General features: G+C 34.6%; 1 protein-coding gene across 3 annotated transcripts in view; it reads right to left on the reverse strand.

Annotated features, from left to right (window-relative positions):
• Positions 1–7,368: 7,368 nt before the first annotated feature.
• EIF4E (eukaryotic translation initiation factor 4E) overlaps positions 7,369–14,418 on the reverse strand; it is a 51,178-nt gene continuing 44,128 nt past the window's right edge. For all 3 annotated transcript variants that reach the window (XM_082653554.1, XM_082653553.1, XM_082653555.1), the window contains 2 exons: positions 13,534–13,673; positions 7,369–11,323 (listed from right to left, as the gene is read on the reverse strand). In XM_082653554.1, the coding sequence (XP_082509680.1) occupies positions 11,209–11,323; positions 13,534–13,673 (255 nt within the window). In that variant the 3' untranslated portion in view covers positions 7,369–11,208. The remainder of the gene's footprint in view (positions 11,324–13,533; positions 13,674–14,418) is intronic.

A 14,418-nucleotide genomic window follows, 5' to 3' on the forward strand; every position in this document is an offset into this window, starting at 1 on the left:
TATGAACAATACAATAACTGAAATGAAAACTAAACTAGAAGGAATCAATAGGAGAATAACTGAGGCAGAAGAACGGATAAGTGACCTGGAAGACAGAATGCTGGAATTCACTGCTAAGGAACAGCATAAAGAAAAAAGAATGAAAAGAAATGAAGACAGCCTAAGAGACCTCTGGGACAACATTAAACGCAACAACATTTGCATTATAGGGGTCCCAGAAGGAGAAGAGAGAGAGAGAAAGGACCAGAGGAAATATGTGAAGCGATTATAGTCGAACACTTCCCTAACGTGAGAAAGGAAACAGCCACACAAGTCCAGGAAGCGCAGAGAGTCCCATACGGGATAAACCCAAGGAGAAACACGCTGAGACACATAGTAATCAAATAGGCAAAAATTTAAGACAAAGAAAAATTATTGAAAGTAGCAAGGGAAAAAAGAAAGATAACATACAAGGGAACTCCCATAAGGTTAACAGCTGATTTCTCAGCAGAAACTCTACAAGCCAGAAGGGAGTGGCACGATATATTTAAAGTGATGAAAGGGAAGAACCTACAACCAAGATTACTATTCCCTACAAGGATCTCATTCAGATTCGATGGAGAAATCAAAAATTTTATAGACAAGCAAAAGCTAAGAGAATTCAGCACCACCAAACCAGCTCTACAAGAAATGCTAAAGGAACTTCTCTAAGTGGGAAACACAAGAGAAGAAAAGGACCTACAAAAACAAACCCAAAACAATTAAGAATATAGTCACAGGAACATACATATCAATACTTACCTTAAATGTGAATGGATTAAATACTCCAACCAAAAGACACCGGGTTGCTGAATGGATATAAAAACAAGACCCATATATATGCTGTCTACAAGAGACCCACTTCAGACCTAGGGACACGTACAGACTGAAAGTGAAGGGATGGAAAAAGATATTCCATGCAAATGGAAATCAAAAGAAAGCTGGAATAGCTATACTCATATCAGATAAAATAGACTTTAAAATAAAGAATATTACAAGAGACAAGGAAGGACACTACATAATGATCAAGGGATCAATCCAAGAACAAGATATAACAATTATAAATATATATGCGCCCAACATAGGAACACCTCAATACATAAGGCAACTGCTAACAGCTATAAAAGAGGAAATCGACAGCAACACAATAATAGTGGGGGACTTTAACACCTCACTTACACCAATGGACAGATCATCCAAACAGAAAATGAATAAGGAAGGACAAGCTTTAAATGACACAATAGACCAGATAGATTTAATTGATCTTTATAGGACATTCCATCCAAAAACAGCAGGTTACACTTTCTTCTCAAGTGCGCACAGAACATTCTCCAGGATAGATCACATCTTGGGTCACAAATCAAGCCTCAGTAAATTTAAGAAAATTGAAATCATATCAAGCATTTTTCTGACCACTCACTATGAGATTAGAAATGAATTACAGGGAAAAAAACGTAAAAGACACAAATACATGTCACATGGTGACATTCCATTCTGGCACATGTCTTTATCAAGCTCAACTTTCACAAAAAGAATGTGAAACTGCTTCTAAAGCATATGACTGCACACATAACTAGTTCTTCCGACACCAGTCCAAAAGTAAAACTCACTGCTATTTGAAACTCATTAAAAAGCTCATTTGAGAAACTATTTATACAGCACAGCTGTCTACTAGAACTTTCTGCAATGACGGAATGTCCGATATCTGAGCTACTGTTCTGGACACTGCCGATCTAGATCATTATGCCTTAAAGTATGGTCCCTGGGTCACAATAATCATCACAAGATCACAAGAATCACTTAGGATCAGGCACAATGAAATCTGAAAAGGACTGGTTCTCAAGGGACACAGTACCACTGACTATTACCATAACCAGTAGAAATTTATGTGACACTTTGATTATAACAATTATAGGTGAGGCGCATCTGGCATTATTAGGGATGAGCAATACACAGATGTACACACCTAAGAGCTGGTATCCCAAATGACATTCAACTATCCTGCCATGTAAACTTTTTAAAAATCTACTTTTAATACTGAAATTTTGAATCTAACTGTATTACCTAACATCTAACACCAAGCAGTTTTTGCACAATTTTAATATACTCTGAATTTTCCAGAAATACCTTAAGTTAAAAAAATGTATAGTTTTGTCCAGAACTTAGTACTAAGCATTGTTCACTTCAGAGTAACTTAACAACTTGCATTTAGAGTTGTCACATTCACACTGACACTAGGTATGTGTTCAATTACTAGACTACTTTCATTATATAGTTACATTTGGGCTAAAATAGCTGTACTCAGAACTACCTCCCTCTAATTTCCCCTCTGATTATTCTCTTATTATCTATTATTGTCTAGATAGGGAATTTATATTTTAACAAGTGGTAAGCAATTTCACTTCAGGATAATAAGAGCATGCAGTGATACATTTGCTTATACATATGGGGTGCTTTGTCTGACATGTGGGGTGCTGTGTCTGAGAGTGATCCTTAAGAATCACTGGTTTAAGGATTTATGCAGCCGTTACCATCCCCCTAGATCAGAGGCCCTTAATTTGGGAATACAAGGACACTCAGCCTAAGGAATCCACGGAGTGGCTTCAGAACAACAGAAATCCTAAATAATACATACAATTTGATACATATGTATAGCAACCTTGGGGGGTTAACAATATAACTTTGTTCCATCCCAAACTGTTAGCTTAAGTACCATTACATTACACCCTGAGACTATATATGCTGGGCTGGATTATAAACTTGGATCTCAAAATGTGGTCAAGCCCCACACCCAATTACATTTATGGAACTGCAATTTCATCACTTCATCAGCCTACACTAGACTATTAATCCTGACAAAGGATTAACCTCCAAAGTTTACAAGCAGCTCATGCAGCTCAATATCAAAAAAACAAACAACCCAATCCAAAAATGGGCAGAAGACCTAAACAGACATTTCTCCAAAGAAGATATACAGATAGCCAACAAACACATGAAAGAATGCTCAACATCACTAATCATTAGAGAAATGCAAATCAAAACTACAATGAGGTATCACCTCACACCAGTCAGAATGGCCATCATCAAAAAATCTACAAACAGTAAATGCTGGAGAGGGTGTGGAGAAAAGGGAACCCTCTTGCACTGTTGGTGGGAGTGTAAATTGATACAGACACTGTGGAGAACAGTATGGAGGTTCCTTGAGAAACTAAAAATAGAACTACATATGAACCAGCAATCTCACTACTGGGCATATACCCTGAGAAAACCATAATTCAAAGAGTCATGTACCACAATGTCCACTGCAGCTCTATTTACAATAGCCAGGACGTGAAAACAACCGAAGTGTCCATCGACAGATGAATGGATAAAGATGTGGCACATATATACAATGGAATATTACTCAGCCATAAAGAAATGAATACTGTATGCTAACACATATATATGGAATCTAAAAAAAAAAAAAAGGTTACGAAGAACCTAGGGGCAGGGCAGGAATAAAGATACATACGTAGAGAATGGACTTGAGGACACGGGGAGGGGGAAGGGTAAGCTGGGAAGAAGCGAGAGAGTGGCATGGACATATATACACTACCAAATGTAAAACAGATAGCTAGTGGGAAGCGGCTGCATAGCACAGGGAGATCAGCTCGGTGCTTTGTGACCACCTAAAGGGGTGGGATAGGGAGGGTGGGAGAGAGACGCAGGAGGGAGGAGATATGGGGATATATGTATATGTATAGCTGATTCACTTTGTTATACAGCAGAAACTAACACCATTTTAAAGCAATTATACTCCAATAAAGATGTTAAAAAAAAAAAAGCCCAATCCCATAAAAGCTAGAATTACTACAGAATGTCAGCCACTGCATTACATACACTACAGGTTTTTTTTAATGAAGACCCATGGAAGAAGGCTAAAATTCATTACACATTTGCTCTGCACCTGGTACTGCACTATACTTTATACAAACGATGTCGTTTAAGTCTCACCATTGCCCTCTGATATAGGTATCACTCATTGTTTCACAGATGAGAAAACTGGCTTAGAGAGCTCAACTAACTTGACTAGGTTCATACATTGAATAGATGGCAGAACTAGAATTTGAACTGAGGCTCTCTGACACCAAAGCATGTGTGTGTTTTTCTGGAGCAGGTTGCTATTTATTCTTTAATTTTACTGTGGAGTATGTACTGAATCCCATCTTCCTTTGACATAGCCAGCTGTATACTTAAAACAAAAATTGTGTCCCACAAATGGCAGTCGCCCAAGCATGACATTAGCATCTTTGAATAACTTGCTTCTCCATTTTATTTGGTTACTAGAATGGTCTTTATGGAATGGATTTTGCATGCTAACTTCACTTCTGGCTTAATCTTTTCTCACATCCCCCCCCCCTTTTTTTTTTTTTACTTTCTATAATAAAGCAAGAAACAGAGGCATACCACATGCTGCTTTAGGTAATAGAAAAAATATATTAAGACTGTCCTGTAGAGTACAAGCTTTGCTTGATGATTTATAAACCACCATGCAATCATTTTTGTAGTTAAAAACACCAACTATCACTTTGAGAATAAGTACATAAGCTCCAGTATTTCCCAGTTAGAAAACTTGATTACCTTGGCTGTTTTCTAAATAGTAAAAGAAATCTTAACATGCAAACAATGAGCATTTGAGGACATGGGCAAAAAAGCAGGGAGGTAAGCTGGGATGTCTTTTAGCCTAAGAACCCAGATAGTACCAGGGACAATCAGGAGAAACTGCAGTGGACTCAAGGACATTGTCTAAGTAGAGGGGAGAGAAGAAAATGATGATGTAAACCACACTCTGTTGACTGGATTAATGGTAAAGCCATCAGGTAGGAATGGGGTTAAGGGCTTGCTGGAAGTGAAAAGGAAAAGAAAATAGGATAAGACATTTGGCTTTGCTGACACTGTCACTAAAAACATTTGGTTTTGCTGACACTGTCACTACAAAACATTTAGAGTAAGGATCAGCAAACTTCGTACTACAAAGGCCCAGAGTAATAAGTATCTTACGCTTTACAGGGCTGTCTCAGTCACAACTAGTCAACTCTGCCATTATAGGACACACACACACAAAAATTAGACATGTGAACAAACATGTAAGTCCATGTTTTAATAAAACTTTATTTACAAAACAGAATGCAGGCCAAATATGACCTATGAGCTATAGTTTGCTGACCCCTGACAGAGAAGTCCAATAGGCAGGGAGAAGCATGATCTGAAGCACAAGAAGGTCATGGACAAGGATAGAGATTTGAAAGCCACTGACAGTATGGATAACCTAAGAATAGTAGAGATGGAAGATATGAACATTTAAAGACAGAATCCTTATAAAATAGCAACACTTAAAAAAAACATGAAGAGGAGGTAAATAATTGATGGTAAATAATTAATAATTAATGAAAGGAGAAACGTTGCATGAAATAGGAACTTATGATTCCCTTAAATATCATTCTGGCTCAATACAAATCCCGTATGCTTGGAGAAGCACAGAACACTGCAATAATTAACTATGGTTATTATCTAGAAGGCAGTGCTAGAACACAGAAAAAGCCCCAAATGTATATGGAATACACCTAATTAACACTTTGACATAACAAGACAACACAAAGCAGGGTCAAGTTGGGACAAAATCTTATGCCTCACATACCTTATAAATTATCTTACACCAGAAACAAAGTGTCAAGCATCATGCACAAACCACTTACCCAAAATTGAGTTAAAGGCTGAAGACAAAACTAAACAAAAAAAGGCCCAAACAAAAAACCCTTAAAAACAAATGTCAAAAGAAACTTGTTACGACAATATAAAGATGTGTTTGGGAAATGCTCTCAGTTCAAAAATTGTGAAGTTAAATTCATTACAAGGCTTGAAAACAAAACTAGGTCCTGTATCAGTGTTACCTGATTCAAGCTTTTTTAATATTTACAGGTCTAAAATAGAATTGCTAGCTTAATGCTTGTTTTCTGGAAGAAGTACTATCTAGCAAATAAACTATTTTATTTGTATTTTAAAACAATGTTGGCTCACTAGAAGAAAATAAAACAATTAAAAGTCAATCAGAAAAATACCATGAGGACCAAAACTGCAAAACTTGCAAAGCAGCATTCTGTAGAACACAATTACAAAACTGATGATGATCCTTGCATGTGGATTAGAACGGTCTGGGTGTGGAATGGGTAGAGAATAGGGCCATACAGTACTGCTAAAGAAAAGCAAACTTACACGTATCAAAAAACTACACTATACAGAGATAAGACTATAACTTACATTGGGAGACTGTAAAGGCAAAAATTACAAGGAAAGAAGGAAGACAGGCAGTCCTCCAATAAGGCATACATTCATATAATGGATCACTAGGCAATTAAAAATGTCTTATATGCGTTATGATGTGTAAAACTGTCCAAGATTATTAAATGAGAAAACAATGCTATTGATATTCTCAATAAAATGATTTGTGTCCAAAGAAAAAAGTTACACACATGTGCCCACACATACATCTGGTGTATGCACAGAAAATTCAGACATATACAAGAAATTTGAGTGGTACCTTGAAAAAGAAGAGTAGGATTGAAGGAGGCAGGAAATTGTCACCTTCTACCCTTCTACAGTCAAAACAAAATAGGCATGTGTTATGTTTGTGTTTTATGTCAAACATTAAAGAAAAAAAATCAGTATTTTAGAAGGTGAATAAAGGGAGAACTGCTATGTATAAAACCACACCAATACAGACACAATCATTTAAAATGCTTCAACAAATTCAAAAGTATGTTAAGTACAATCTCATAACCAAAAAAGAGCCACACCCACAAAATTTTATGTGGACAATCACACAGGTTTCAGTAATATAAAGTAGAAATTAAGTCTTGCAAAAGCTGTAATTTACATGTGAGGGTTTGGTCGAGTCCTCCTATATAGTGTGATCTGTTTAGACTCAATGTTACAGCTGGAAGGGTGTTCAGAGCAAACAACTTCATTTTATATTTACCTCTAGACTACTAATACCCAGTAACAGAAACCCTAGGAGTTTCTATTTCAATAACATAAACTATTTGCAGAACCCTGTGGAAAGACTTATTTATTCTGAATAGATGTCTGCTTTTAAAATTTTAGAGCAGGGACCAGTCTTTTGTTTTCTGCTGTATTTTCCAGCACCTAGAGCACAGTAAACGGAGGTACTCAATATGTATTTTTTGGAGGAAACGTAGGTATGTAAGTTCTGTGCAAAACTATGAGGAATTTGTAAGTTCTGAAGTAAAAGAAAAAGGGGCAAGATTAAAATGTGGAAACTGTTTCCTCTGAATTGGGAAAGACATAGCACATGTGATCTCATGCCCACAATTAAATTTTTCTTTTGTTTCTAGCAGTGGAAGAAATAATCACAAGACTATTGAAGTCTAAAACTATCCAAGGTATTAGGAATTTCTACTTTGAAATTCACAATAAGCAAGATACCAGAAAGTATTATTGAAAGACACTACAGACTAGGGCTGAAACTTTGACACGAAGTCCATTACTTGTGAGATGAGGAGTGAAGAGATAGTAAGCTGGATGTTTTTAGAGACTGATGGGCAAATGAGCTGGTCTTGGCTACTGAGGAAAACCTAAGAGTAGTGTCTCTCAAATTATATGTGATGAAGGACCACTTTTAAATCCCAAACTGCACTCTTGTCACAAATATATTTTTAAAAATCCGTTAGTAGAGAAATGATCACATACTTTAATGTCACAGCAATATCAAATTTCCATAGAAGTTTCTAGACATTCTTTAATTTCTATACTGGTCCAGAGAGACACCAGATAGCACTGACCTAGGGTTTTGTTTTTTAATGTCAATCTGACCTGAAATTTTGCATTTGCCCAGAAGGTCTAACTCTGAGTGAGAAAATTCAGCTCTTTTTTTCCTCTACTCACTAATGAAGACAATCCATAACAATTAAGAGATAAAAAGTAGCACAGAGACTTGTCATTAACTTGTTTTAATTTTAAAATGTAAAACATCACATTATCACACTGCCTTAGTAAATTAAAATTATACTTTTGAATGCAAACTTCAGCATTTAAGAATCTCAGCTCAACTTGAAAACTCTGCTTTATTTTGCCATTTAGCTTAGAAGATACAGGATATAGACACTTAAAACTGTATACGAAAATATTCACTTAATCTATGCACCTCTAAACTCCTGTACCTTTGTCTCCATGTTCTCAAAAAACCCCAAATGATTAGTTTAGCTGACTGCGAACAGACTGGCCTCGGGGGACGCTCCATCTATTATACGTTTCATTACCAAAGGAAGTAAAATTTAAAATGTCCTGACCTATAAACTTACTACAATCTGGTGCAATTTACTATAGCCCATCAGGTAGGCTCTATATCACTGAGACTGTATAATGTGCTTTACAGGATCTCCAAAACCAAATTTCCAGGATTCAAATCCATACTAAGCGACTTAAATCCTCACTGCTTGTTTCTTCATCTGTAAAAGGGGGATAACAGCACCTACATCAAAGGATTATTGTGCAGGTTAAAGTGCGTGTGAAGTGCTTAGAACACTGCCTGGCACATAAGTACTAAGTAAGGATTTCGACTTTTTGATTCTTACACAGTATGCCTCAAATCCTTCTGCAGAACTGGAATTATTAACAAAATTGGTTAAATGAAATATGGCACATCCCTACAATGAACTACTATTTACCCATTAAAGATTATTTTAATAATCTACTATGAAAATATATTTATTTATAATATCCTGTTAGAGAGGGAAAAGTAACTTAGAAAATCATGTACAATCTAATCTTATATTTAGAAAAGATGCTAATAAAGTTAGGAAATTTGCAAGTCATTGTGGTACTTAAGTGGCACTTGCCAAAAGTGACTCAGAATCATTCCTCCCCACCCATACTGGGAAAAAGACTTAAAACCGAATGTGATTCTCAGATGGTAATAATGAGGACAATCAGATGCTATAAATTAGGATTTTTAAAAATTTAGAACTCTGTACATTTAATGCATTATTCCTCCTCTACCCGCCAAAGCTGGTACTTCTTAAAATGGACTGCATCCTAGAATTAAGGAAATTAAGCATTAATTTCTAATAGATATATTCCTCCAATGCCACCCATTGCCCACACACTACCACCTCCACGGTCACTTTTAAGCAAGCTCTTGAAGTGCTCACAACTACGTATATCAACAAAGACAATAAATCACCTTAAACAATCACCCAACCTTAAACAACAGATATTACTAGGTACAGTATATTCAGATTATAAACACAAAAGACTCAGTTATTTCCAGACTACTGAACAAGGGGTGTTTGTGGTATTGCGAGTACTCAGATGGTAGCTTGTGGTACACTTTAAACTGTTTTAAATTCCTCAATAAAATCAATACTATTAATTTCATGTTTATTTTATATAGGATTTTTGTCAAACTTAGCAGCTTTAAAATGATTCATTCATAATCACCATCTAAAGATGAAATTTCCTCTCAATTAATGGTTCTCATTCTACCTACAGTTCAACTTACCCTTTTGTCTACAATATAACCATATTTCATTTTACGGGATCTGAAATATACAGTAATTATAAACAAACTGTTTTCAAATTTGCTTTCAAATGATGCCTATAAAGAGTAGATCAAGTTTTCAAGTTTACATAAATCTATACTACACCAATTCATCATTATAAATACAAGCATTCATAACCTGTTTATTCTAATTCTATTTAGACAGCAACACTAACAAAATTCTTAATGCATACGCCCACCACCTGTAACTCTTTCCCTATGGTGTCATTTGGACACTTGAAAAATAACGTCTCAATTCAGCAACCAAGTTTTACAACTGCTATTCCTACCAATCAAATGGTGATGCACCAAGGTCGCAATTCTCATGAGTTTTAACATATTAAGAGTACATTGTTTACCTAAGACTGAAGGACTGTGCCTCTTACTTTATTAAAAAAAAAAAAAAAGATAGCCACGTCAATTTAATTCCATATATGATGCTACCTATTCAATTTATTAAAAATTAAAATAAACGTAATAATCAAACTGATGCTCCAAACTTACGCTATTCACGTGGAAGACACTACAAGAGAAGACACCATAGAGACTGCCTTGCAATAAGAAGTACAAATTCCTTCTATAGAGATGGAGAAATAAAAGGAAGGACAAATCTAGTTGTCTAAAAGACAATTCACTGTACACATTTTATTTACAGTTTTGTACACTGTCTTAATATGAATGGGACCGCTTTTCTACTTGAGCCATTTTTTAACCAAAGCAAAATAACCTAAGTATAACAAAGTGTTAAAATACAGCATAAAGATACAAAAACAGACATACTAATTCTAATTAGGAATGTAATTATGATGTTACATTTTTTATAATCCACAATTATGTTTAGGAAATCACACAAACATAGATCACTGATTTGAATGAAATGCATAAATTTGTAGCAAAGCTTTGTAGTTACAAAAAAACAAAAAAATTACCAAAGAATGCACAAAATTAATGTTTATTCCACCTTTGTGTCATATTCCTGGATCCTTCACCAATGTTACATGAGGAAAAAAACAAAAGCAAAACAAATGAAAAACTGAAATCAGAATCACTAATGTTATCAAATAGGGAAACAAATAAATTAAAATCTAGCAGCCATCAGCAAGAGTACAGCACAAACAATGCTGTAAAAAGAAACAAAGAAAATTGTTAGAAAACTGTATGCATCATACTCTTTCAAACCAGCAAAATATGCTCCTGCATACAATGGAACATAAACAGAATCGTTCTCTTGTAAGGTATAGAAATGCAAATTCTTTTCTTTAATATTGTAGATGGGTCAAATGTGTTTGTAATCGTTAATTCTGTTAAGCTATTACAGAGTGGGCCAGGAACACATTTATGGATTCTGGGGACGATGTGTACTGTAATTCTTTGATTGGGATAGTGGACACTCTAGCCAAAATTAAGAAAAAAAAAATATATGAACACAGAAGTACAAGACAAAGGCGAATGAGACTTCTCTTATATCTTAGCAACATTTAGATGGAAATCAAATTTAAATGCAGTCCACTCTGCTTTTGAAGAGGCTTTGGTTCAGCTCCCAAATCTCGATTGCTTGACGCAGTCTCCTATGAGAATACTCAGAAGGTGTCTTCTTAAACAACAAACCTATTTTTAGTGGTGGAGCCGCTCTTAGTAGCTGTGTCTGCATGGGACTGATAACCAATCACTATCTTTGGAGGAAGTCCTAACCTTTCCTTATATACCCTCCTAGAAGATGAAAAAGAAGAAAAGTAGCCATTAATTTTTATTCAAACATACACCCCAAATCCAATATTATTACTCTTTACATTAAAAAATAATACCTAGAGAGTGAAATAGGAAATTGCACACCTTTTTCCTTTTAGCAAAATTTACTCTTCATAATCACTTAACCAATATTTGAGAGTCTACTATGTATCAGGTACTGTGATAATTATCAGTAAATTAATAATAAGCAAAGCAAGGACACTCTCTAGGCTCATGGTGTTTATAGTTTAGAGTATTTGATTATTTGCAAATAAATAATCACAAATACATACGGTGGAGCTGTATCACATACATAGTTAATGTATTCAAAATCAATTACATGCACATTTTAATTTTCTGATCTAAAATGCTTCAATTATATTTCACATATAAACCTTAGTAAATATTGTATGTTACTGCAGTTACATTTACCTTACCTATTACCGACAAGAATTCACACACAAAAATCAAACACTGTGAAGGCGATTTATGATATTTTAAGGATAATTTAGAACATAACATGATTTCTGCCTTATATATTAACTCTACAACCTAATTTTCAAATAAGATGTGACTGAGTATCAATGAGGGTAAGCACAGGGGTTGTGATATTAGCAAGGAGGATCTAATCTCCTCTTTGAAATCAGAGAACTCTCTCCTTTTAAAAACTCATGAGGTCAAAGTATAATGCTAAGAGAATGAAGCACATCTGAAGGCCAAGGAACAAAAATAAGGCTGTGTGGCTACAGCTCACAAGAAAGGTAAATATGAGAGATAAGGCTGGCTGACAAGGTAAAATTGGGGACAGATCATCATATGATCTTATGAGAACATCATAGGTCAAGTTAGGAATCTGGTATCTGAGAAAAAATAGCAAAATTTTAAAAACAGGCACCAAAATGAAACAAAAATAAAGAGATATATATGGCAAACAACAAAAAAAGAGATTTTCATGGAGCTAAATACTCTAGCAGTATGATACCAGGAAATTTTACTCATGGTAAGCAAAAAAATACGGTAAACAAAAAATACATGGTAAACAAACAAAAAAGATAAACAAAAAAAAGAGATTTTCATGGAGCTAAAAACTCTAGCAGTATGATACCAGGAAATTTTATTCATACTCTACCCTTCAGAAGACTTTACTACCTTCCTTCGAATAGAGTATTTAAAAATAATTTTATAACTAAAATTATAACTATTATCAGATTTACATTAGGATATAATGTATTACCTTCAATTATACTTAATCACTAAAAATGCCAGAATGAGCCCTGAGCCATGCAACTTAAAAGGGTGAAAAAAAATTTTTCCTTGAAAAAGTGAGGCCAAAAGTTTTACAGAGATTTCAAAAATGTTTAATATTGACACAAATAAAAAACTTTCCGAGGTAAGAAGTTCATACTTAGTTTCTTTAACACATTTTCAAAGAAATAGGAGACCCCCACTGTCAGTAAGTTTTAAGGCTGACAGAAAGATCAGGAATATGGTGACGAATCAACAATCAACCTTCTCTTATAAGAAACCCCGTGGAGAATGAAACCTGGAAAATCCCCACATCTTTTAATCCAGAAAGGAATTATGTTCACAGGAGAATTCATAATGTTTGAAAAATCAACATGCAAAGAGGCAAACTAAACATATTGTGACTTATGACTGGTACTTAATTTTAACACAAAATTTAAAGTCCAATTTTACTAATTTAAACATAGTAAAGAGAAAATCCTAGTTAACATTGACTGACATTTGCGGGGAGGGGGGGAGCGGGGACGACAGGCAACTTTTGCAAATAGTAATATTTGCCAAAACAAAGTTTTAAAATTTATACATGTGGGTTTTAAATATGGACAAAACCAAGCTACTGTCACTTAAACTTCAATGGCAAATGCCAATAGTCACCAAATTATTGAGTATTATACATTAGCATTATGGTTTTAAAGTAGGGCAAAAAAGACATATTCTCATATGCTAAATAATAAAATGCTACATGCTAAAATAGTGATTATATACCCCACTGCTAGGAAAAAGAAATTTTACAGAAGTGAAAAAAATACGAATAAGAGCAGTTCAAGATTATAAAAGTGCTCATGAAAAAAAGGAAAATAATGATCTACATAAATACTTTTAATTTAAAAAGTACTTCTGCTTTTAGTTATCTATTTTAAAAGAAGCACACAAAAAGCAAAACTTACCCTATATGTGTAACTGCTTCTCTGTTTTCACATTCAGTAGTCCATATTGCTATTTTATCACCTTTAGCTCTAACATTAACCACAGCTCCACATACATCATCACTGTAGTCATCAAAAGACTCTCCAATAAGGCACAGCAGCTTAAAAGAAAAAACCCAAATCTCAAGTTACATTCAATAGATGATAAACAGCTTATTAAGCTGCAAATGTCTCAAATATTTGTATATATACAAAACTGAAAAACAGTTTTTAAATCAAGAGTCGACTTTCTGAATGCGTAAATTATATTTATATATAGTTTTTTGTCCTGGTCTTTAAAAAATTTGTTAATTTGATTCTTTAATATCAAGAACATGATCAGTTTTGTTAACTTTTTTAGCAAATTGGGCAACTGATGTCAGGGCACATAAAAGGTGAATTATTTTATTAATATTCACTTTGCTCTGCTGCTGCTTATACTTGCCAGCAAACATTAATGGAATAACTGAAAAAGCTGCTTAATTGCCTCTTGTTCTTATTTTTCATGAACATTTTCTAACTTTTAAAAAAATTGTAGTAAATACATGACATAAAATTTACCATATTAACCATTTTTAAGTGTACGGTTCAGTGGCATTAAGTATATTCACATTGTACCACCAACAATCTCCAGAACTTTTGTCATCCTGCAAAACTGAAATGACTTTTTAATGCAGAATTCTAAAATGGTAATTACTGATAATCTCTCCCAAAAGCAAAATTAAGTTTTTTTTTTTTAACTTATTTATTTATTTGGTTGCACCAGGTCTTAGTTGCGGCCAGTGGGCTCCTTAGTTGCAGTTCTTGGGCTCCCTCTTTGCAGCTTGCCAGCTCCTTAGTTGCGACATGCGAACTCTTAGTTGCGGC

Source organism: Grampus griseus (assembly GCF_964374135.1).
Source record: "Grampus griseus genome assembly, chromosome: 4".
Taxonomy (NCBI): Eukaryota; Metazoa; Chordata; class Mammalia; order Artiodactyla; family Delphinidae; genus Grampus; species Grampus griseus.